The sequence below is a fragment of the Rhinatrema bivittatum genome, chromosome 1 (assembly GCF_901001135.1).
Source record: "Rhinatrema bivittatum chromosome 1, aRhiBiv1.1, whole genome shotgun sequence".
NCBI classification, from domain to species: Eukaryota; Metazoa; Chordata; class Amphibia; order Gymnophiona; family Rhinatrematidae; genus Rhinatrema; species Rhinatrema bivittatum.
The window spans coordinates 116,403,584-116,423,423 of record NC_042615.1 but is presented as its reverse complement, the minus strand read 5'-3'; the positions used below and the strand labels follow the sequence as shown (position 1 = coordinate 116,423,423).

The following is a 19,840-nucleotide window of genomic DNA, read 5'->3' as shown; positions in this document are numbered from 1 at the left end:
TATGCAGTTTCTGCACATGTACCTTTTATTGCAAGTACGTCAGCCAAGAGTATGCACAAAATGTGGGAACGTGAATCCTTGGCAGGGAGCAGGCACAGTAACAGGACCCGAGATAAGGTGCGCAGGAATCTTATTTCTTCATCTGCATTTTTCAAGCCCAGGTGAAGCGAGAAACATCTGAGCTGGTCATCCTGTCTACAATTAAAAAAAATTATCAGTAATAGTGGCAAATTTCAGCTTTAGTCACTTTTCAGAACATTCAATGCAATAAAATATAGGAAAAAAGCAATCACGAGAAAATTAGTGTTTGTATTCTAATAATGTTGTGCTATTTCAAAAAGATTTTATAAAGCTGAAAGCATTCTCAACTTTGGCATCAAAGCAAATTTAGTGCAAATAAGGGAGGGGCTCATACATTTGACAAATTTTCATGATTTTGTGTTTTAGTATTATTAAATCAGACATTTCTGAAACAATGGTCATACCTTTTCTGTTTGGTCTGGCTGTAATCCCTGCTTTTTCCCTTAGTTTCACAATGGGCAACAAAACCACCACAATAAAAATACTAAAGAACACAAGGGTTAACATCAAATATTGAGTGCATGAGACCATGTGATGTGGTAAGGATGTCTCTACCTCATGCTCCGGGTGCCTCTCCTCTGGAAACCCGTCCCAACGTGGAAAAACATGGCGAAAATTACCAGGTCATTGGTTTTATCAACTAAAATCAGCCTGGTTGGGACGGCATGTCTAACCGCCCATCGCGCAAAGACAAAGCCCTAAACCCGAGGCCAAGATGGCCGCCACCATACCAGCCAGCCCTGAAGTCGCACGAAACGAGGCTACATCGTCTAACATCGGCAGTGGTGGCTGCACTGAATCCCCGTTTCGACGAACTATCATTGCAAATAACTGAGGTTAGAAACTCTCTGGCAGACTATAATACAAGATTGGATGTGGGGGAGGGCAGTGTCCATGTGGTGGAAGATGACACGCTTGCACTCCAAGGGAAATTGGCGAACATGGAGAAAATGCTAGCTGCCCAAGAAGTAAAACTTGATATGGCTTGGAAAACCGGTCGCGGCGGGCGAACTTACGCTTCGTGGGTCTTGAACTCATTCTGAACAACAGCCTACCGCAGCTCCTAGAAACATGGCTGCCACAGGAGCTGGGCCTGCCAGATTTGGTGAGCCAGCTAAAAGTGGAGCATGTGCATCGGACTGGACCCCGACAACAGGAAAGGAAATCTCCTAGAGTAGTCATTGCCAAAATCCTAAACTACTCCCATAAGATATAGATACCTCAAGCCTACCATAAAAAGAAGGAACTTAACTATGAGGGAAAGCAGATACTCATTTTCCAAGACAGCTGTGCCACGTTGTTGGAGAAGAGGCGTGCGATTGCACCAGTCTGCACCAATATGGTTAACTGGCAGATGCGCTTCACGATTCTTTATCCAGCAAAGCTCAAAGTTTGGGCTGAGTCAGGGATCAAGTTTTTTTGATACCCCTAAAGAAGCAGAAAGGTTTTTACAAGACATCCCGACAAACAGCACCATATGATTGCCACAACAGGGCTCCGAGAGACTGGTATTTAATAGAAAAATGGGGCAGAGTTGGATTAGCAGCCAAGTAGCCTGCTCTATTGCGATATGAAGTGGCAAGTGTCAGCAGCACCAGATTTGGGATAAGTCTGCTGTGTTTTAAAGTTTATTTACCAGTTTATTAATGCAGTTACTTAATATAAGTGGTTACTTCCTCAATTTGCTTCTGGTTATATGGGTACCTGATTGTATTCTGTGACTGTAACCTTGGGTCATCCCGGGAAAGCCTCCACTATCTGGTGGGGCTTGTTGTTATTGAACAGGGGAGAGGCACCCGCACGCTCCAAGTGTGTTCTCTGGTGGAGGGTATGACACCCTTTGTTCTATGTTTTCAGGGGGGGACAGGGAGGGGGAGTGGGGGGGGGGGGGGAGGAGGATTGCAGCGTTTAGAAGCTACACGAAAAAGATGAGAAATATGTAACGACTGCACTTAGGCCCATAAGAAGCCGATTAAGGGTAAACTGGCCTGGGCGACATCATAGCTCGTCCACTGATCCCAAGGAGTGGCAGACAATGAAGGGTTCTAGAAAGATGCATAGTCTTAATTCACAGTAGAGGTGTAACTATTCTGACTCACAAATCTATCTCATTCCAACAAAAAGACCATTGCGGATCCCAATGGGAGATATGTTATAGAGGGACTCGTGTTTGGCAAAGCTATCATTTTAGCGTCTGTTTATGGCCCAAATCAATATCACCATTTTTTTTTTCTGACATTGTGACCAAAATTATGTCCTTGCAGTGAGCACTCAGTGATGGGAGGAGACTATAACTGTGTGGCAGACTCCACTTTGGACCGCTCGTCTAGCACGCAAGGGAGACCGCTAGGCCCAAACAAAGGCATTCCCTTTCTATTCGACTCCTTACAAGTATTGGATTCTTGGCGGATATTAAATCCGGGTGCCAAGGAATTTACTCACCAGGCTCGGGCATCTGATGCCAGGTCTCAAATAGACTATATTTTGATCTCTGAATCCCTATTCCCACAACTCCAGAGCTCTGGCATTGAACCCTTGGTAATCTCGGACCATAGCCCAGTATCCTGTGATATGCATAAAAGGGGGATGTATAGGGACCCAGCGACTTGGAAAATGCTGGTATGGTTGGTTCAAGATAAAAAGTTCCAGGAATTTCTATCTGAAAAATGGAAGGAATATCTATCATTTAATGATACCCACCAATCCATCAATCCATCCCAGTTTTATTTTGGGAAACCGCTAAATTACGCTAATTACAGGGCAACATTATTGAATATTCCATCTGCCGTAAGAAAGATCTGGACAGACAAATATTAGAGCTGACTGTGAAACTTAGCCAAGCCAAAATAGCCTTATTACAGAATGCAACTGTAGACGCACAAACAGACTAATTTACTTCGGTCAGAACTTAATGAGTTACTACATAAAAGGGCGACTTCCTCTTTGTTCGCTCTAAAACACCGTCTATATCTTTATGACAATAAAGTAGAAAGGATGCTATCCAACCTTATCAGGGGAGAGCGGAAATCCACGCACATCACACAACTTACAGATCCCTCAGGCAAACTGGTCACCAAGGCAGAAGATATAGCTACCCTATCCCATAACTATTACCGAGAGCTGTATAGCGTAGATAGAGAAGACCCAATGTAGAGAGATGGCTTTCTGCATTCAATTACCTTACCTAGCCTTACCAGTGAGCAGTTGTCCCACCTAAACTGTCAAATCCGGGAAGGGGAAATCCAAACGGTAATCCAGAGCCTACAAAGCCTCAAGGCTCCTGGACCAGATGGGCTATCTCCATTTTTTTTTTTTTATATAAGACTCTAAAGCTGGAGATCTGTAATAGCCTATCGGCCTTATTCAATACTGTGGTACATCAAGGCACAATGCCGGAATCCTTGGGTATGGCCACTATTATAGTTCTTCCTAAACCTGGCCATCCTCCAGATTCTCCCACGGTGTACCGACCAATTTCCCTGCTTAATGCAGACATAAAAATCTATGCCAAAGTACTAGCCAATAGGCTAGCAGACCACCTACTAGCACTGGTTTTGCCTGGACAAGCGGGCTTTGTGAAAGGCCAGAGATCCAGTATAAACATAAGACAGCTGGCTCAACTGCTACATCTCTGTCAACAGCAGGAGTTTGCAGATCCGGTGCTGGTAGGATTTGATGCCGAAAAGGCCTTTGACAGGGTGTCGTGGTCCTTTCTTCGACATACCCTGGAAAAAATGTGATTTGTGGGCTTTTACTACCAGGCGATACAAGTTCTTTACTCCAATCCAGGGGCACGAGTTATGGCGAATGGCTGTCGAAGCCTCTCACTAACTAGGGGAACACGTCAGGGATGTCCAATGTCCCCATTGCTATTTTTACTTTCCTTGGAACCACTAGTGCATAGGATACAACAGATCCTAGATGCACACACCACTAGGGCAGGACAGGTGTTGCCTAACACTTTTCTATTTGCAGATGATATTCTGCTCTTTGTCCTGCAAGCACCTACCCTTCTCCCAGCCGTATTGAAGGTGTTTACAGATTTTGGATCCTTTTCGGGTCTTAAGCTGAACCTGGACAAATCCGAGGTGTTGGATATTATAGGTCATCTGCATACTATATGGCCAGACATCCCCCTTCGGTGGGTGGGAAATTCTCTTAAATGTCTAGGAGTTTACATAACAGGGAACCCTGCTCACTGGTATGCTATGAATATCCCCCCAGTGTTAGAGAAGATATGGAAACTAACGGTGAGCTGAATGGAGTTACCTCTCTCCCTCCTGGGTCGGTTAGCGTTGTTTAAGATGGCACTGCTCCCTAAATTACTCTATGTATTACAAACCTTGCCGCTAGTTATTTCTACTACTGATATGCGCAGCCTTAATCAAATCTGTACAGCCTTTTTTGGCGTAACCGCAAGGCACGTGTAGCATTAAGAAAATGGATGTGCCCGACTACATGGCTGGGGTTTCCCTAATATCAGCCTCCATAATATGGCCTGTGCAAACCGCTCAGTTGGGGACTGGCTATACGGGAGTGCCTGTTTCTCAGATTTCAACTTGGATTGCCATCTGGCGAGTCCCCTAGATTTGAGCTTCATGCTGCTCCCAAAGAGCAGCTCCCAAAGGGCCAATATCTTGGTAAGCTATGGTAGATATGGCTGGCATGCCATGAGAGTGCGGCTGCAGCTACCATGGCAGACCTCGCTAATGTTACCCATATGTGGAACTCCTAAATTTCTCAGGACAAGGGGTTCAGATATTCCAAAACATGCAGCAGTGGGGCATGTTTTGCTGACCTTATAAACCCACAAACCCAAAAAATTTACTCTTTTATTCAATGCCAGGAACAATTTGGCTGGAAACCTCAGAACTTCCTCTTCTATCTGCAGGTGTCAAGTTTCATGATTAAATACTTTGTAACCTTGAGGGCAGGCGAGAGAGCAGGCCCATTCCTAAGACTGTTGATCCTATTTCAAGTGTGAAAACAATCTTTGGCATCCCTCTATAAATTGCTTCAAGAGGCGATACCCAATAGAGTGTTTGGAGTGCTGTCAGAGCTTTGGAGTCGAGACCTGGGTATTAAGGTAGAAGCGGATGACCTACTAGAGGAGATTCAAATATTTTATAAAGCTATGCCCACTGCTATGGGTCGAGAACAATTTTTACGTATCGTACACAGTCACGATCTCGCCGATGTGAGCATATCAAATGCATATAGCCTCAAGTCCTGCATGTCCTAAGTGCTCTGAATCACCTGCCTCATTAACACAGGGTCTTTGGACTTGTCCCCAATTACAGGACTTTTGGACTAAAGTCAGTCAACACGTGACTAAGTTGGTGGGGGGATTAGCACCCATTTCTGCTGCCATGGCCGTACTGGGAGTGGCGAGCGCTGACTGGAGAGAGTGTAATGGTCTGCTGGTCTGTAAAGCAGTGGGTCAAGCTAGGAAATGTATATTAACACATTGGATACAACAAACTACGCCGACAATAGACTCTTGGTACTCAGATCTTCATATTGTTGCAACTGGATTATCGTATCTGGCTTTTATCATCACCTCTAAGGCACGGACCTTCACGAAAATGTGGGGATCTTTTATACAACAGTCACCCAAAGACAGGCAAGGGCAATTCCAAGACCCCCAAACAATAATTCGCACAACACCACACATGAGTTAATTATGTGGTGACTTAATTGTTTATTTCTAAAGCGACGATCTTGAGTATGAAATAAGTGGCTTCTTGTATTCTTGTATGCTGTACCCTGTTAATTGGGGAGGGGGAGAGAGAGTAAGGGGGGTAAGGGGGTGGGGAGTAAAGTTCACTGATCTGAGATGACAATGTATACAGCTGTGTAATGCTTTTTTCTGATTGCTACTATGCTATGTTATGACTGTTTATCTGTTAAAACTAATAAAATTATAAAAAAAATATTGAGTGCACTGATACATCTATGGTAGCCTAACCAACCATTACTATCTGTAAAATATAATAGTATTTAAGAGCAGTAAGGAAAAAAAAAAAGATTAGCAAAAAAGCGATACAGTAAGCTGAAAAATATTGCTATAGCAAATGTGGAATTCTATACAGTCATCCTAAGAAAGGCAACAAATAAAAAGTTAACTTTGAAGCAAGACTTTCCACATAAAATTAAGACCAGTACAAAAACTGTTAGAACATAAGAAATGCTGTGCTTCGTCAGACCAAGGTCTATAGAGCCAAGCATCCTGTCTCAGACAGTGGCCAATCTATATCGCAAGTACCCATTAAGTAGGTCAATTCCTGTTACTCAGTCCCAGGGATAGTAATAGCTTTATCTTGCTAATAATACATTATGGATTTTAATTTAACTAAACCAAACCTCTTTTTTTAAATTTTGTTATTTATGAATTATAAAAACAAAACAAAAAATAAAGATAAAATCTTGAAATAGCTATAGGAATTGAAGATACAAGTATACATAAGAAATCTAAATTATTACAGACAATTTCCAAAATAAGTCCTCAAATAATGGGGATACAATACCAGAACCCTAGGAAAAAATATAAAATAAGAAAAATAATCAATAGTTATAGCAGCCATACTTCCAAACGGAACGCATTACTGAAATTTAAAGGTAGGAATTTAATCAGAAAGACTGGAAATTTCTACTTTGTCGCTTAGAAATTGGGTCAATTGAGGGAAGTCATAAAAAAACAAAGAAAAAAACATCTCAATACTTGATCAGACATTTACAGGGAAATTTAAGAAAGATCCTCCCCTCCCCCACCCAAGTGTTGAACCCTAGAACACATAAGAAATTGCTTTCATTTCTTGAGTCTGTTTTGTGGCTCAGAACCTCTTTTAAACCCCACTATGCTAGTCACTTTGACCATGCCTTCTGGCAACAGATTCCACAGCTTGATGGTGGGCTGAGTGAAAAAGAACAATCTACAGGGGCTGTAAGTTTCATGGAGTGCCCCTTATCTGAGTATTATTTGAAAGGGAAAATAACCACTCTTTTTACCAGTACCACCCCCTTTCCTAAACTTGTATCATGTTCCCTTTTCAACCATCATTTCCATAATCTGTATGCCTCATCATAGGAGAGCCGTTCCATCCCCTTTTTCATTTTTAATCACTCTCCTCAGCACCTTTAGTTCTGCTATATCTGTTTTGAGATGGGAAGTCTAGAAATGCACACAATATTCAAGGTGCCGTCATACCATGGCTCGATTCAGAGGCAGTATGATACTTTCCATTTTATTCTCCATTCCTTATTGGATCATTCCTAATATTTCTCTTTTTTGTCATGCAGAGTTGAGAATTTCAAAGTATTATCCACAAAGACCTCAAAGGTCTTTTCCTGGGTGGTGACTTCAATATAGAACCCAGCACTGTGGACCTGTAATTGGGATTATTTTTACCCTGTACGCATCACTTTGCACTTTTCCACATTAAATTTTATCTGCCATTCTGTTGCCCAGTCTCCTAGGCTCACAACGTCCTCTTGCAGTTTCTCATAATCCACTGTTTTAACTATTTTGAATAATTTTGTTTCATCTGAAAAATGTGATTACCTCACTTATTCCTTTTACCAGATCACTTATCAATGTGTTAAACAGCATAGGTCCCAGTCCCGACCCCTATGGTACTCCACCTTTATCCATTTGGAAATATGAACATTTAACTCCTGGGGAATTCTGGACACAAATTTTTTTAATTTTACAAAAATTCTGCATACTTTATATTGGTCAAAAAACAATATACATGACAATCTTTAATTTAAAAAGAAATACAGAAAGAAGTTATTACTTAAAGATGCAGTTTTAAATATTTTAAGCAGAGTTTTCCTAGAAGTACATGTAAGAATGTCCCTTCCACCCTATTTCCCTGCTCCCTTGGCAAGTCAACCATAACTATGCCTTCTCAGGCACCTCAACTCCTCGACCCGCCACTATTCTCTCCCCTTACTGCTAGGCTCAACCCCTTCCACTCAATCTCCACTCCCAGAGTTTGACCCCTCTCTCCGTACTGCCCCTCAAACAGGCTCCATCTCGCTCTCTCACACACACAGGCTCCCTTCTGTCTCATGCACATACACACATCCCCTCATACAGGGTCCCTCTCTCTTGCACACACCCCTCCTTACACAGACTCCCTATCTGATGCATACATCCTACACTGGCTACCCTCTCTCTCACGCACACACTCCTGCACATACACACCCACCTACACACAGGATCCCTCACATGGACACACACCAGCTCACAATCTCTCACACATACACATTCCTTCACAATCTCCTGACAGAGTCCCTCTCTCTGGCACACATACACATATCTCTAACATGGCATAAGGCTTACCAGTCTATAGTGTCTATGTTCTGACTACACCTTACTAATGGAACTTACTCTGAAGAGAGCGGTGTTAAGCGGAGTGTCGCAAGTATCAGTGTTGGGACCGGTCCTGTTCAATATCTTTGTGAGCGACAGACAGGATAGAAGGTAAGGTTTGTCTTTTTGCTGATGATACTATGATCTGCAACAGAGTGGACACGCCGGAAAGAGTGGAGAGAATGAGAAGGGATTTAAGGAAGCTGGAAGATGGTCGAAGATATGGCAGCTGAGATTCAATGCCAAGAAGTGCAGAGTTATGCATATGGGGTTTGGAAAGCTGAAAGAACTGTATTTGATGGCGGGTAAAGGGCTGATGTGCACGGAGCAGCAGAGAGACCTTGTGGTGATAATGTCTACCAATCTAAAGTCAGCAAAACTGTGACAAGGCGATAGCTAAAGCCAGAAGAATGCTGGGCTACATACAGAGAGGAATATCTAGTAAGAGAAAGGAAGTGATGATCCCCTTGTACAGGGTCTTGGTGAGGCCTCACCTGGAGTACTGTGTTCAGTTCTGGAGACTGTATCTCCAGAATGGAGGCGGTCTAGAAAAGGGCGACCAAAAAGGTAGATGGTCTTCATAAAATGACTTATTAGGAGAGACTGGAGAACCTAAATATGTATACCCTGGAGGAGAGGAGGAGCAGGGGTGATATAATACAGAATTTCAGATACTTGAAAGGTTTTAATGATACGTGGTCAACAGCAAACCTTTTCCGTTGGAAAAAAAAATCAGTAGAACCAGAGGGTCACAATTTGAAACTCCAGGGAGGAAGACTCAGAACCAATGTCAGGAAGTATTTCTTCACAGAGAGGGTAGTGGATGCCTGGAATGCCCTTCCGGAGGAAGTGGTAAAGACCAAAACTGTGAAGGATTTCAAAGGGGCACGGGATAAACACTATGGATCCATATAGGCTAGAGGATGGGAATGAAGAGAAGAGCCATGGGGGTGGCTTGCTGGAATAGTGGCTACTACTTGGTGATTACTACCCTTACTCTAAATAAGCCTCCACATGGTTAATGCAACTCCAACAGTGCTCTCTGCTTCAACGGCAAGGGAAATTGTGGAAAAGAGGATTTGTATTCAGACAACATCCAAGAAGACATTGATCTCTGCATCAATGGCAGGGGGTGGCAGGAAATTCGAATCAAACAGTTACCAATAAGGGCCCTGAACTTGGTGGTCGGTGAAACAGATAAGTATGGGAAAATAAGTGTGGGAGCTTGCTGGGCAGACTGGATGGGCAGTTTGGTCTTTTTCTGCTGTCGTTTCTATGTTTCTTTGTCAGAAGATTAAGTTTTAAGCTGTCCAATGTAGCTAACAGCATCCTCCAAGGTTACATTGGGGCACAGGGCACCAAATGTGTTTTGGAGTTCCATATCAGCTCTAACATAGACCATCTCTCATTGAAATCCGTAACAGCAAGAACCACACCAATCAAAGACCAGGCTTGTCAAAGCTGACTGCATAGTAGGGATGTGCATTTGTTCAGTTCTGTTTCAGAGGTTTATCCACGCAATTTAGCACATAAAATTCAATTTATATAAAATATTTACATGTATAACTTCTAAAAACAAATGGGAATTGTGGAATGAAAGTCCCCAAAACCCGTCAAAACAAAAATGAACCTATATTTTCTTTTGACTGTACACCTTCATTAAACAGGGTAAGTGAACCCTGTGTAATGAAGGGTGTGAAAAAAAAATCTTCTTCAACCTCCCACCAATAAAAAAAACACATTTAAGTGCTCTGTTAATACATACATATAGTTACTCTAAGATAAACCAGCACTCATGCATCATTTATAAGACACTTAATTATGTCTAAAGTTTATTTTGTATAATGAAATTTCACAAAGTATAAAAATGTGCAAAAACTGTACTTATATTAAATGATTTATAAACTCTGCTATAGCAGAATTTCAACTCTGCACTGTGCAAGAATGTTTAAATTTATTTTTTGAAACATGCGAGTTGACATTGGATTGTGGTGACTAACTGTTTTGAATTTCTATGTTTACAGTACATATCACATCGCAAACATTGTTTATTTTCTGCCATGAATGTATTTCTTTATTATGTAGCTACCTCCTAAGTTTTAGGAGGTAGCTAGTAAGTATGGCATGTGTTTTGTACTTCGGAGCAATAACTTTTGCCTATTTACACATGACATCTGATAACAAATGTAAAAAACATTTAAGTTATGACATACATACAGACACACATATAGACATATACAGACATCTATACAGAGACATACATAATACACGTTCATATATAAAACAATATTAGCTAAACATGGAAGGAAATTATAATAAGTGAGCATGATCCTAAAAGTTACAATAGCATCAAGTTGTCATTTCTCATCCATGGAGTCCAAATTTGAATTCAGGAAGTCAAATCTCCTTGCTCCAAATTTTTTGCATCTTAAGAGAAATCTTCTCTTCTAAAAATTACTTGAAAATTTGCAGGAAATCAGAATTTGCAGTATGAAAATTTATCCTAGTAAAATATTTCAAGGAAGAAATATGGTTTCCCGTTTTAGCCAAGTTGACAAAGAAAAATAATGGAAACTATAATAATCCTTGGCCAACAGATAATTTTGATGTACTATATAAGTTGCGTATGTTTAGAAACAGAACTTTAGGTTAATTTTAGGAGTTTGTACAAGTTATTTGTTTAGCCAATAACCACTGTAAAGAGTCCAACGTGAAATGTAACAAACGTATATATCAACTATATAGCATTCACCAAAAAACTTTTAGAATATCAACATAAGCGTAGAATTAATGAGACCAATGAAACACCTGGCAGCTAAAAACCTATATTTTTCTAACGCTATGTTTCGAATGACTTCTGCATCAGGGGCAGTTCATACGCTCAGTAGCCTCCAAATTATTCTGGCTCAATAAACGGCAACAGTTTTCTTTTGACTTAAGCTGGGAAATGCGCATTAGTCACATACCTAGTATTGCATGCAGTTCTGGTAGCCCCATCTCAAGAAAGGAAGTGGAACTTGGAAAGATGCATAAGAGAGCAACAAAAATGATAAAGGAGATGGAACAGCTCCCCTATAATGAGAGGCTATGCAGGCTAGGGCTTTTCAGCTTGGAAAAGAGAAAGCTGAGAAGAGACATGACTGAAGTTTATACAATCATGAGCAGGGAGGAACGTGTTAATAAAGGACGGTTATTTACCTTTCCAAATAATAAAACAAGCCGACACTACATGAAACTAAAAGCCAGCAGATTTAAAACAAATCATAGAAAGCACTTTTTCACTCTGCGCACTATTAAGCTGTGGAATCTGTTGCTAGAGGACATGATCACGGCGACTAGCGAAGTGAGGTTTAAAAAAGATCTGGACAATTTCCTGGAGGAAAAACCCATAAAACATTAGCAGCCAGGTAGATTAAAGAAAGCTACTGCTATCCCTGGGGTGTGAGTAGCAGGAATTAGATCTACTTGCATCCTGGACTGACCACCGTACAAAACAGGATGCTGGGCTCAATAGACCTTGGTCTGATCCAGCATAACTATTATATTCTTATGTCAAAATGTGTTACGATAGGTTGTGTTACAGATTCAATGTATGAATACAACAGTTGGTACAATACATTGTATTAGTTGCAATGCTTAACGCTAATACATTTCAGAGTGTAAGTTGTGAAAAGTAATAGGGGTCAGGGCTAGAAAGGAAACATTATGATAGCACATACAACATGCATTGCTGGTGGTCCAGTGAGTAGTGCATGAGCAAAAGAGAACTTTACAAAGTTATGAATAGGGCTCATTACTGGTGAGGTATGGATCTTTGGCCTAATTCTGGCTAAACACAGCATTACGGGTACACGTCCCACACAGAAACCTTCGTTCAGCAAATAAAGCACTCCTAACCATTCCTTCAGTAAAAACAGCAAGACTAACCCAAGTGAGGGAAAGGGCCTTATCATTAGCAAGACCCACAATATGGAACACAATGCATCCAAAGATCAGATTACAAAGTGACCTCAAGGCATTTAAGAAAAGTTTAAAACATGGCTTTTTAAACAAGCATTTTACAAAGAGACAGGAGAATAGGAATTATTCATGAATAGGCAGATAAGCACCGACACGATACAGTAGAGCAGTCTATGAACTCTACATCACAGTAAGCATATTGATAACACTATGTATGATAAATTTACCCGTGAAAGTACCTTTGGCACACTTAGTCATGACCTACTTCTCTAAAAATTATTTTGACTGATATATTGTAACCGAACCTTTGACGGCACCTGTTAGAATGTACTATAGTACACTTTTACCTACATTAAATATGTGCCTACATGTAAACCGTTGTGATGGTATATAACTTAGCGACGGTATAGAAAAGATTTTAAATAAAATAAATATATATATATATATATATATATAACTGAAGGGCCAAGCTTTGGGGTTTTTTTTCCACTATCTGTCTCTACTTCTTGATGTTTCTGTTAATCAAGAGGGGGTGTAATCTAGTTAGGAGTAGAGATGAACTGTTTTACCCTTTATATACAAATGTTACCTTAAAACATTCGATCATCTTGACACTCATGACGGCATTTAAAGGTCATATCAATGAAACCAAATTTGATTGTTCAGTAAAGACCCAAAAACTTCCAAATATTACTCAAATCTTTTTTAACAACTTAAAGTTATAAAGAGGAACAAAAATGATATATAAAACTATAGATGTCTTTTTATTTACTTTCTTCCAACTAATCAATATACTACAAAGGGGATAATAGTCAAATTGACTTAAGCACGTCCGGTATATGAATCTGTCAGTTTTCAGGATCAGTACTATTACTCACTGAGCACTGGATCCACTCTTTATATTACGATGTGTTTTTCATATCCAATGAAACCATACCAGCAGCTCCTGTGATATCCTCCACATCTTCAGTATACCCATTCATAGCTAGGACTATGCTTATGCAGTACTTGGAATGATTTCTACATCAGTCACTATTATCACCGTTTCTGCTGCTGTCCAGGTTCAGTTCTTCAAATTGCTACAGCAACTACCAACTGTTCCCTTAACACCACTGTTTTTCTCTGAATACATTTTCACATTCAGCCTGACTGGTATCAATCATGCCTCCAGCTGTGCAGGTGAAAATTTAAAAGCGATTGTATTGCAGACAACCTCAGCAGCTCCCATGATCACTACCACTGTCATTCTGCAGATCCAGTTTCCTAGTTAACCACAGCACCTCCCAAAGCCACTACTGTCATATCCTCTAAATCCAATACCTCATCCAGCTGCATTAGCACTGGCTCTGATCCTGCAATCACCATCAACCTCCAATTCTTCATTTGGCTGCACCAGCGCCATCTCTGCTGAAATCAATGCCTGATTCCAATAATGAGTAAAGACATACCCCCTGTAAATACTACATATATTGTAATTGAAGCTCACGTTAATCGCCTTTAAACTAAGTTTAAGTGTTCACATCTGTTATCTGTATAAGTTACCTGTTTTACACGACTAGTTCTCTGTAAAGCGCTACCATGCTAAGTTCATGTTTCATGTAAACCGATGTGATGCTCAGAATGTATGTCAGTATATAAAAACTTCCAAATAAATAAATAAATAAATAAAATGAGACATGTGACAGAATGACATAAGGTGATAGAGACTAATAAATGAAGAAAAAACTGTTTATCTTTAAAAAAAAAAAAAAAAAAGCTCCATTCAATATCCAGATTTAAACTGTGGGGCTCTAGTGTCCCAATCAAAAATGAAATGCTGTTCCTTTTGAACCAATCCTATAGAGATGTTGCCCCCTCGATGTAACAATCTCATAAACACAAAAAAAAACTGTCTTCCACACAATGTCCAAAAGATTGCCAATGGGCTACGAGTGACGCCCCTCTTTATTAGTGTGACATTAAGAATGTACATTAATCCTCATGTTTAAAATGTGAAGATTTTTAATATACTTTATTAAGGACTTGTTAAGATCTTTAATGTATTTTTATTTAAGAACTCCATTGGTGCAGGGAGGGAGGGAAGGAGGAATATAATGGAGGGGTGGTTTGGGGTTTTGAAGGGAGGAATAGAATGTAGGGGGGGGGTTTGGGTTTTGAGAGAAGGGATGGGAGTTAAATGGACTAGGAAGAGAAAAATGAACATAAGAGTTTTACAAAAATATACTGTATGTAATCAGATATATATATTGTAATGTTCATTATTGTATGTTTTTTAAAAAATAAAAACAGATTTATCATAAAAAAAAAATGTGAAGGTTAAGTGGAAAAAAAACAGAACCGTCTACTGCCTACCTTCTGTTGAAAATTGAAATATTGGTTTCATCAGCATTACATGTCTTCTTTCCTCCCAAATTAACCACTCTCTTAGTAAAGGGTCAGCTAATTTGCTATCCAAGTAAGGAAATCTCCCTTTCCTAACTGAGAATTTTGGCTAAGCACCAAGTATTACATGTACTCTCTGTCTCAAGACACATTGGGACTTATAATTAAGCAAGTCTAAATAAGAGAAATCTTCAATAAAATGCAACAATATACTACAAATGAAATCAAACTCTGCAAAGGAGTTAAGAGGAAAGAGAAAATTACATAAGCTGACAAATATATATGTCACATCTATCACAGACTGGAGAAGCAGTAGTGATAACAATGGAGGCTGAAAATCAAAGGCACAAATTCAAGTTTCAGGTCTGTCACACATTTAGAAAATGAAGCCTCATGCTCAGATCAGTTGCTGTACAATATGCTCCCAACTGTACAAAAACATGAAGCCTTCAAGGAGACAAAGGAAAAGTCCTGCAAATATGTAAGTAATCTACAGCAGCTCATACAATATAACTCATCTTGTCCAGATTTCGTATCCTCAGACACTGCTTTTCCTTTCCACATAATGCCCTTTGGCTCATCGTGTGGGTTTCCAATCAGTGAAAAAAAGTTTATTCAGTAAATGTCTTCTGAATAGATCGATCATGATCAAATCTGGGGCAAATGCCAATAGGCCTATTAAAAACGATCTCACCAAATGAGGTTATTTTCTAGAAGATAAGTCGCAAAATGCTGGAAAATTCAGGAATAAGATCATTTCCACTTCCTTGGATTTTTGCATTTACTTACTCACCTTTCCAAATACAATCTCAAGTGAAGTTATAAATTCAGAAACAGATGATAGGTCCTTGCCTCTGAGGGCTTACAATCTAAGGGAATCATTTACTAAGCATTTTCCCCACAGACACAGAATGGGAGAAAACCTGTAGTAAATACACCTCGAAAATTTGCACCAGAGTTAAGAGTGTGAAGTAACTCACTGAATGTCTTAAGGAGCATCAGTGAAACAGGATTTGAACTCTGGCCTTCTCAGCCCACTCCTGTCAGTACTAACCTGCTACCTTCCTTATTATAATCTAGTGGGAACTGAATATGAGATGATGTACTGGTGTCTAAATAAGAATGTACCTGTGGTATATTACTATTTTGAGGATTATTTTTAAATTCTTTTCTTTTATAACAAAATATTTTCTTCTGCTTTTGTGTATGTATACATACATGTGTGAGTATAGCAAAGTTGCTTATCAGAAACAGGTATTCTCCGTAGAAAGGACAAATCATCCACACAGGTGGGGATTCACATGCTGAGGGTTGCATGAAAAAACTTGCTTGAACAGAGGACTGAGTGAGAACTGAAGGTTTCTAGTATCTACATTCATGCAGTTGAGTTGGAAGATACAACACAAAATGTTTCTATAGACAAGGTAGCAACACTTAAGAGAACACTCCTCCAATGCCCTACACTAATGACATGGGCCAGGACCCCTATTTTATCCCAAAGGAAGTCCTCTGTCTTCTAAATCCTTTTCCCCTAGTGCTCTGACTAATTTCAGGCTAATTTGTAAAGTCAAGGAGATCCAGGATGCTTCATATATATATAATGCTACCAAATTTATTTTCACTGTAATATTGCATGAAGATGACAATTTCGAGCAAATTCTCAGTGGACATTCCCACATTCATTACATATAGAATATATCTAATGTCTTGCTAAACTATCGATCAGCATGATTCAGCAACACATTTTAATCAGTCAACAGGTCAGCATGGCTAAGTTCTAATTATCATTATCTATAATTATCTACTTGTACAGCACATTTTATTACTAATAAAGGATATATATCATATCTATTTTCTACCAAATAGGAGAAATTACTTATCTGATAATTTTGTTTCTTAGTGTAGATGGACTCAGGACCAGAGGGTTATGCTCCCCTGTCAGCAGATGGAGACTGAGCAAGCTGTCACAGTATATATAGTCCTGCAGTGACCCCAGCCTGCCAGTACTCTTCAAAAGTAACTGTGGATAGACTAGCAAAAAACTTGATTAAAAATAGGCAACCATAACTGCATTCAACCAACAATAAACACCAAACTCATGAAAGAACCTAGGTACCCCAATCTAGGGACTAAATGAACACTTATCAGTAATCCCTTGGGACCCAGAGCCCCACAGGAGGACTATTGACACTCATTCGGCAGCTGGGGGCAGGAAGCTGAGTCCATTTGTCTACACTAAGGAAAACGAAATTATCAAGTAATTTCTACATTTCCTAGAGAGTGTAGACCGATGGATTCAGGACCAGTGGAATATATCAAAGCTACTCCCCAACACACCGGGAGGCTGCCCATGGTCCAGTCAATACTGCATGTACAAAGGCTGCATCTTCCCGGGCCTGCACATACATACTTTTTCCAGATTTTGTCTGGAAGGATCACCATGTCGCAGCGCGGCAGATATCAATCTAACCTCCGCCGATGACCTTGCCTGCTAGTGGAATGAGCCTGAACCTGAGTAGGCAACAGATTTTCAGCATCCACATATGCGGCTGTGACCACCTCCTTAATCCAGCAAGTTATTGTAGCCCGCGAAGCTGGAGCACCCTGCTTATTTACGCCATGGAGGACAAACAGGCAATCCATCTTCCGGAAAGGTTCAGAAACTTCCAGATACCACACGACAAGTCTCTTGACATCCAAGGGACAAGGGAGGTGACGGCAAGGAAATGGACTGATTCAAATGAAATTCCAAGACCACCTTGGGCAAGGATGGAACAGTATGCAGCTATAAACCCCCTGGAGTCACCTAAAGGAACAGCTCCCGGCAAGCCAAGGCATGCAGCTCAGATATTCGCACAGAACATACAGCCGCCAGGAACACTGACTTCAAGGTCAAAAGCCGCAAGGAAATGCAACACAGTGGTCGTTACACAGGGCCCACCAAAAAATCCAGCACCAAGATAAGACTCCACAAAGGAACTGGAAACCTCAAGGGAGGCGTAAAATGTTTCACTCACTTCAAAAAACAGACCACATCAGGATGAGACAAGGAATCACCATTCACCAGACCTCTGAAAGAGGCAAGAGCTGCAACCTGCACCCTCAAGGAATTAAGGGCCAACCCTTTATTCAACCCATCCTGCAAAAAGTCCAGAATGAGTGGGATCTTAACTGAACGCGTAAGAACACCACACTCACATTAGACCTCAAATACTCTCCAAACCCACACATAAGCTAAGGAAGTGAAGACCTTTCGAGAGCGGCGAAAGTGGCAATCACTGCAGAAGGCTTCAACAGACGAGCCCTCTCAAGGGCTAAACTGTAAGATAGAACAGAGTCGGATCCTCATGAAGAACCGGTCACTGTTGCAACAGATCCATGTACAGCAGAAGATGAGTCTTCGCAAATCTGCAAACCACGGACACCTGGGCCAGTCCAGCATCACAAGTACTAGCCCCCTGTTAAGAACATAACATCATAAGAAAATGCCATACTGGGTCAGACCAAGGGTCCATCAAGCCCAGCATCCTGTTTCCAACAGTGGCCAATCCAGGCCATAAGAACCTGGCAAGTACCCAAAAACTAAGTCTATTCCATGTAACCATTGCTAATGGCAGTGGCTATTCTCTAAGTGAACTTAATAGCAGGTAATGGACTTCTCCTCCAAGAACTTATCCAATCCTTTTTTAAACACAGCTATACTAACTGCACGAACCACATTCTCTGGCAACAAATTCCAGAGTTTAATTGTGCGTTGAGTAAAAAAGAACTTTCTCCGATTAGTTTTAAATGTGCCCCATGCTAACTTCATGGAGTGTCCCCTAGTCCTTCTACTATCCGAAAGAGTAAATAACCGATTCACATCTACCCGTTCTAGACCTCTCATGATTTTAAACACCTCTATCATATCCCCCCTCAGTCGTCTCTTCTCCAAGCTGAAAAGTCCTAACCTCTTTAGTCTTTCCTCATAGGGGAGTTGTTCCATTCCCCTTATCATTTTGGTAGCCCTTCTCTGTACCTTCTCCATCGCAATTATATCTTTTTTGAGATGCGGCGACCAGAATTGTACACAGTATTCAAGGTGCGGTCTCACCATGGAGCGATACAGAGGCATTATGACATTTTCCGTTTTATTCATCATTCCTTTTCTAATAATTCCCAACATTCTGTTTGCTTTTTTGACTGCCGCAGCACACTGAACCGACGATTTCAATGTGTTATCCACTATGACACCTAGATCTCTTTCTTGGGTTGTAGCACCTAATATGGAACCCAACATCGTGTAATTATAGCATGGGTTATTTTTCCCTATATGCATCACCTTGCACTTATCCACATTAAATTTCATCTGCCATTTGGATGCCCAATTTTCCAGTCTCACAAGGTCTTCCTGCAATTTATCACAATCTGCTTGTGATTTAACTACTCTGCACAATTTTGTGTCATCTGCAAATTTGATTATCTCACTCGTCTTATTTCTTTCCAGATCATTTATAAATATATTGAACAGTAAGGGTCCCAATACAGATCCCTGAGGCACTCCACTGTCCACGCCCTTCCACTGAGAAAATTGCCCATTTAATCCTACTCTCTGTTTCCTGTCTTTTAGCCAGTTTCCAATCCACGAAAGGACATCGCCACCTATCCCATGACTTTTTACTTTTCCTAGAAGCCTCTCATGAGGAACTTTGTCAAACGCCTTCTGAAAATCCAAGTATACTATATCTACCGGTTCACCTTTATCCACATGTTTATTAACTCCTTCAAAAAAGTGAAGCAGATTTGTGAGGCAAGACTTGCCCTGGGTAAAGCCATGCTGACTTTGTTCCATTAAACCATGTCTTTCTATATGTTCTGTGATTTTGATGTTTATAACACTTTCCACTATTTTTCCTGGCACTGAAGTCAGGCTAACCGGTCTGTAGTTTCCCGGATCGCCCCTGGAGCCCTTTTTAAATATTGGGGTTACATTTGCTATCCTCCAGTCTTCAGGTACAATGGATGATTTTAATGATAAGTTACAAATTTTTACTAATAGGT

The 19,840-nt window shown here is 40.5% G+C and overlaps 1 protein-coding gene across 2 annotated transcripts in view; it reads right to left on the bottom strand.

Annotated features, from left to right (window-relative positions):
* Positions 1–19,840, bottom strand: part of SNX25 (sorting nexin 25) — a 421,458-nt gene that overhangs the window by 264,496 nt on the left and 137,122 nt on the right. For both annotated transcript variants that reach the window (XM_029586797.1, XM_029586849.1), the window contains exon 4: positions 23–195. In XM_029586797.1, the coding sequence (XP_029442657.1) occupies positions 23–195 (173 nt within the window). The remainder of the gene's footprint in view (positions 1–22; positions 196–19,840) is intronic.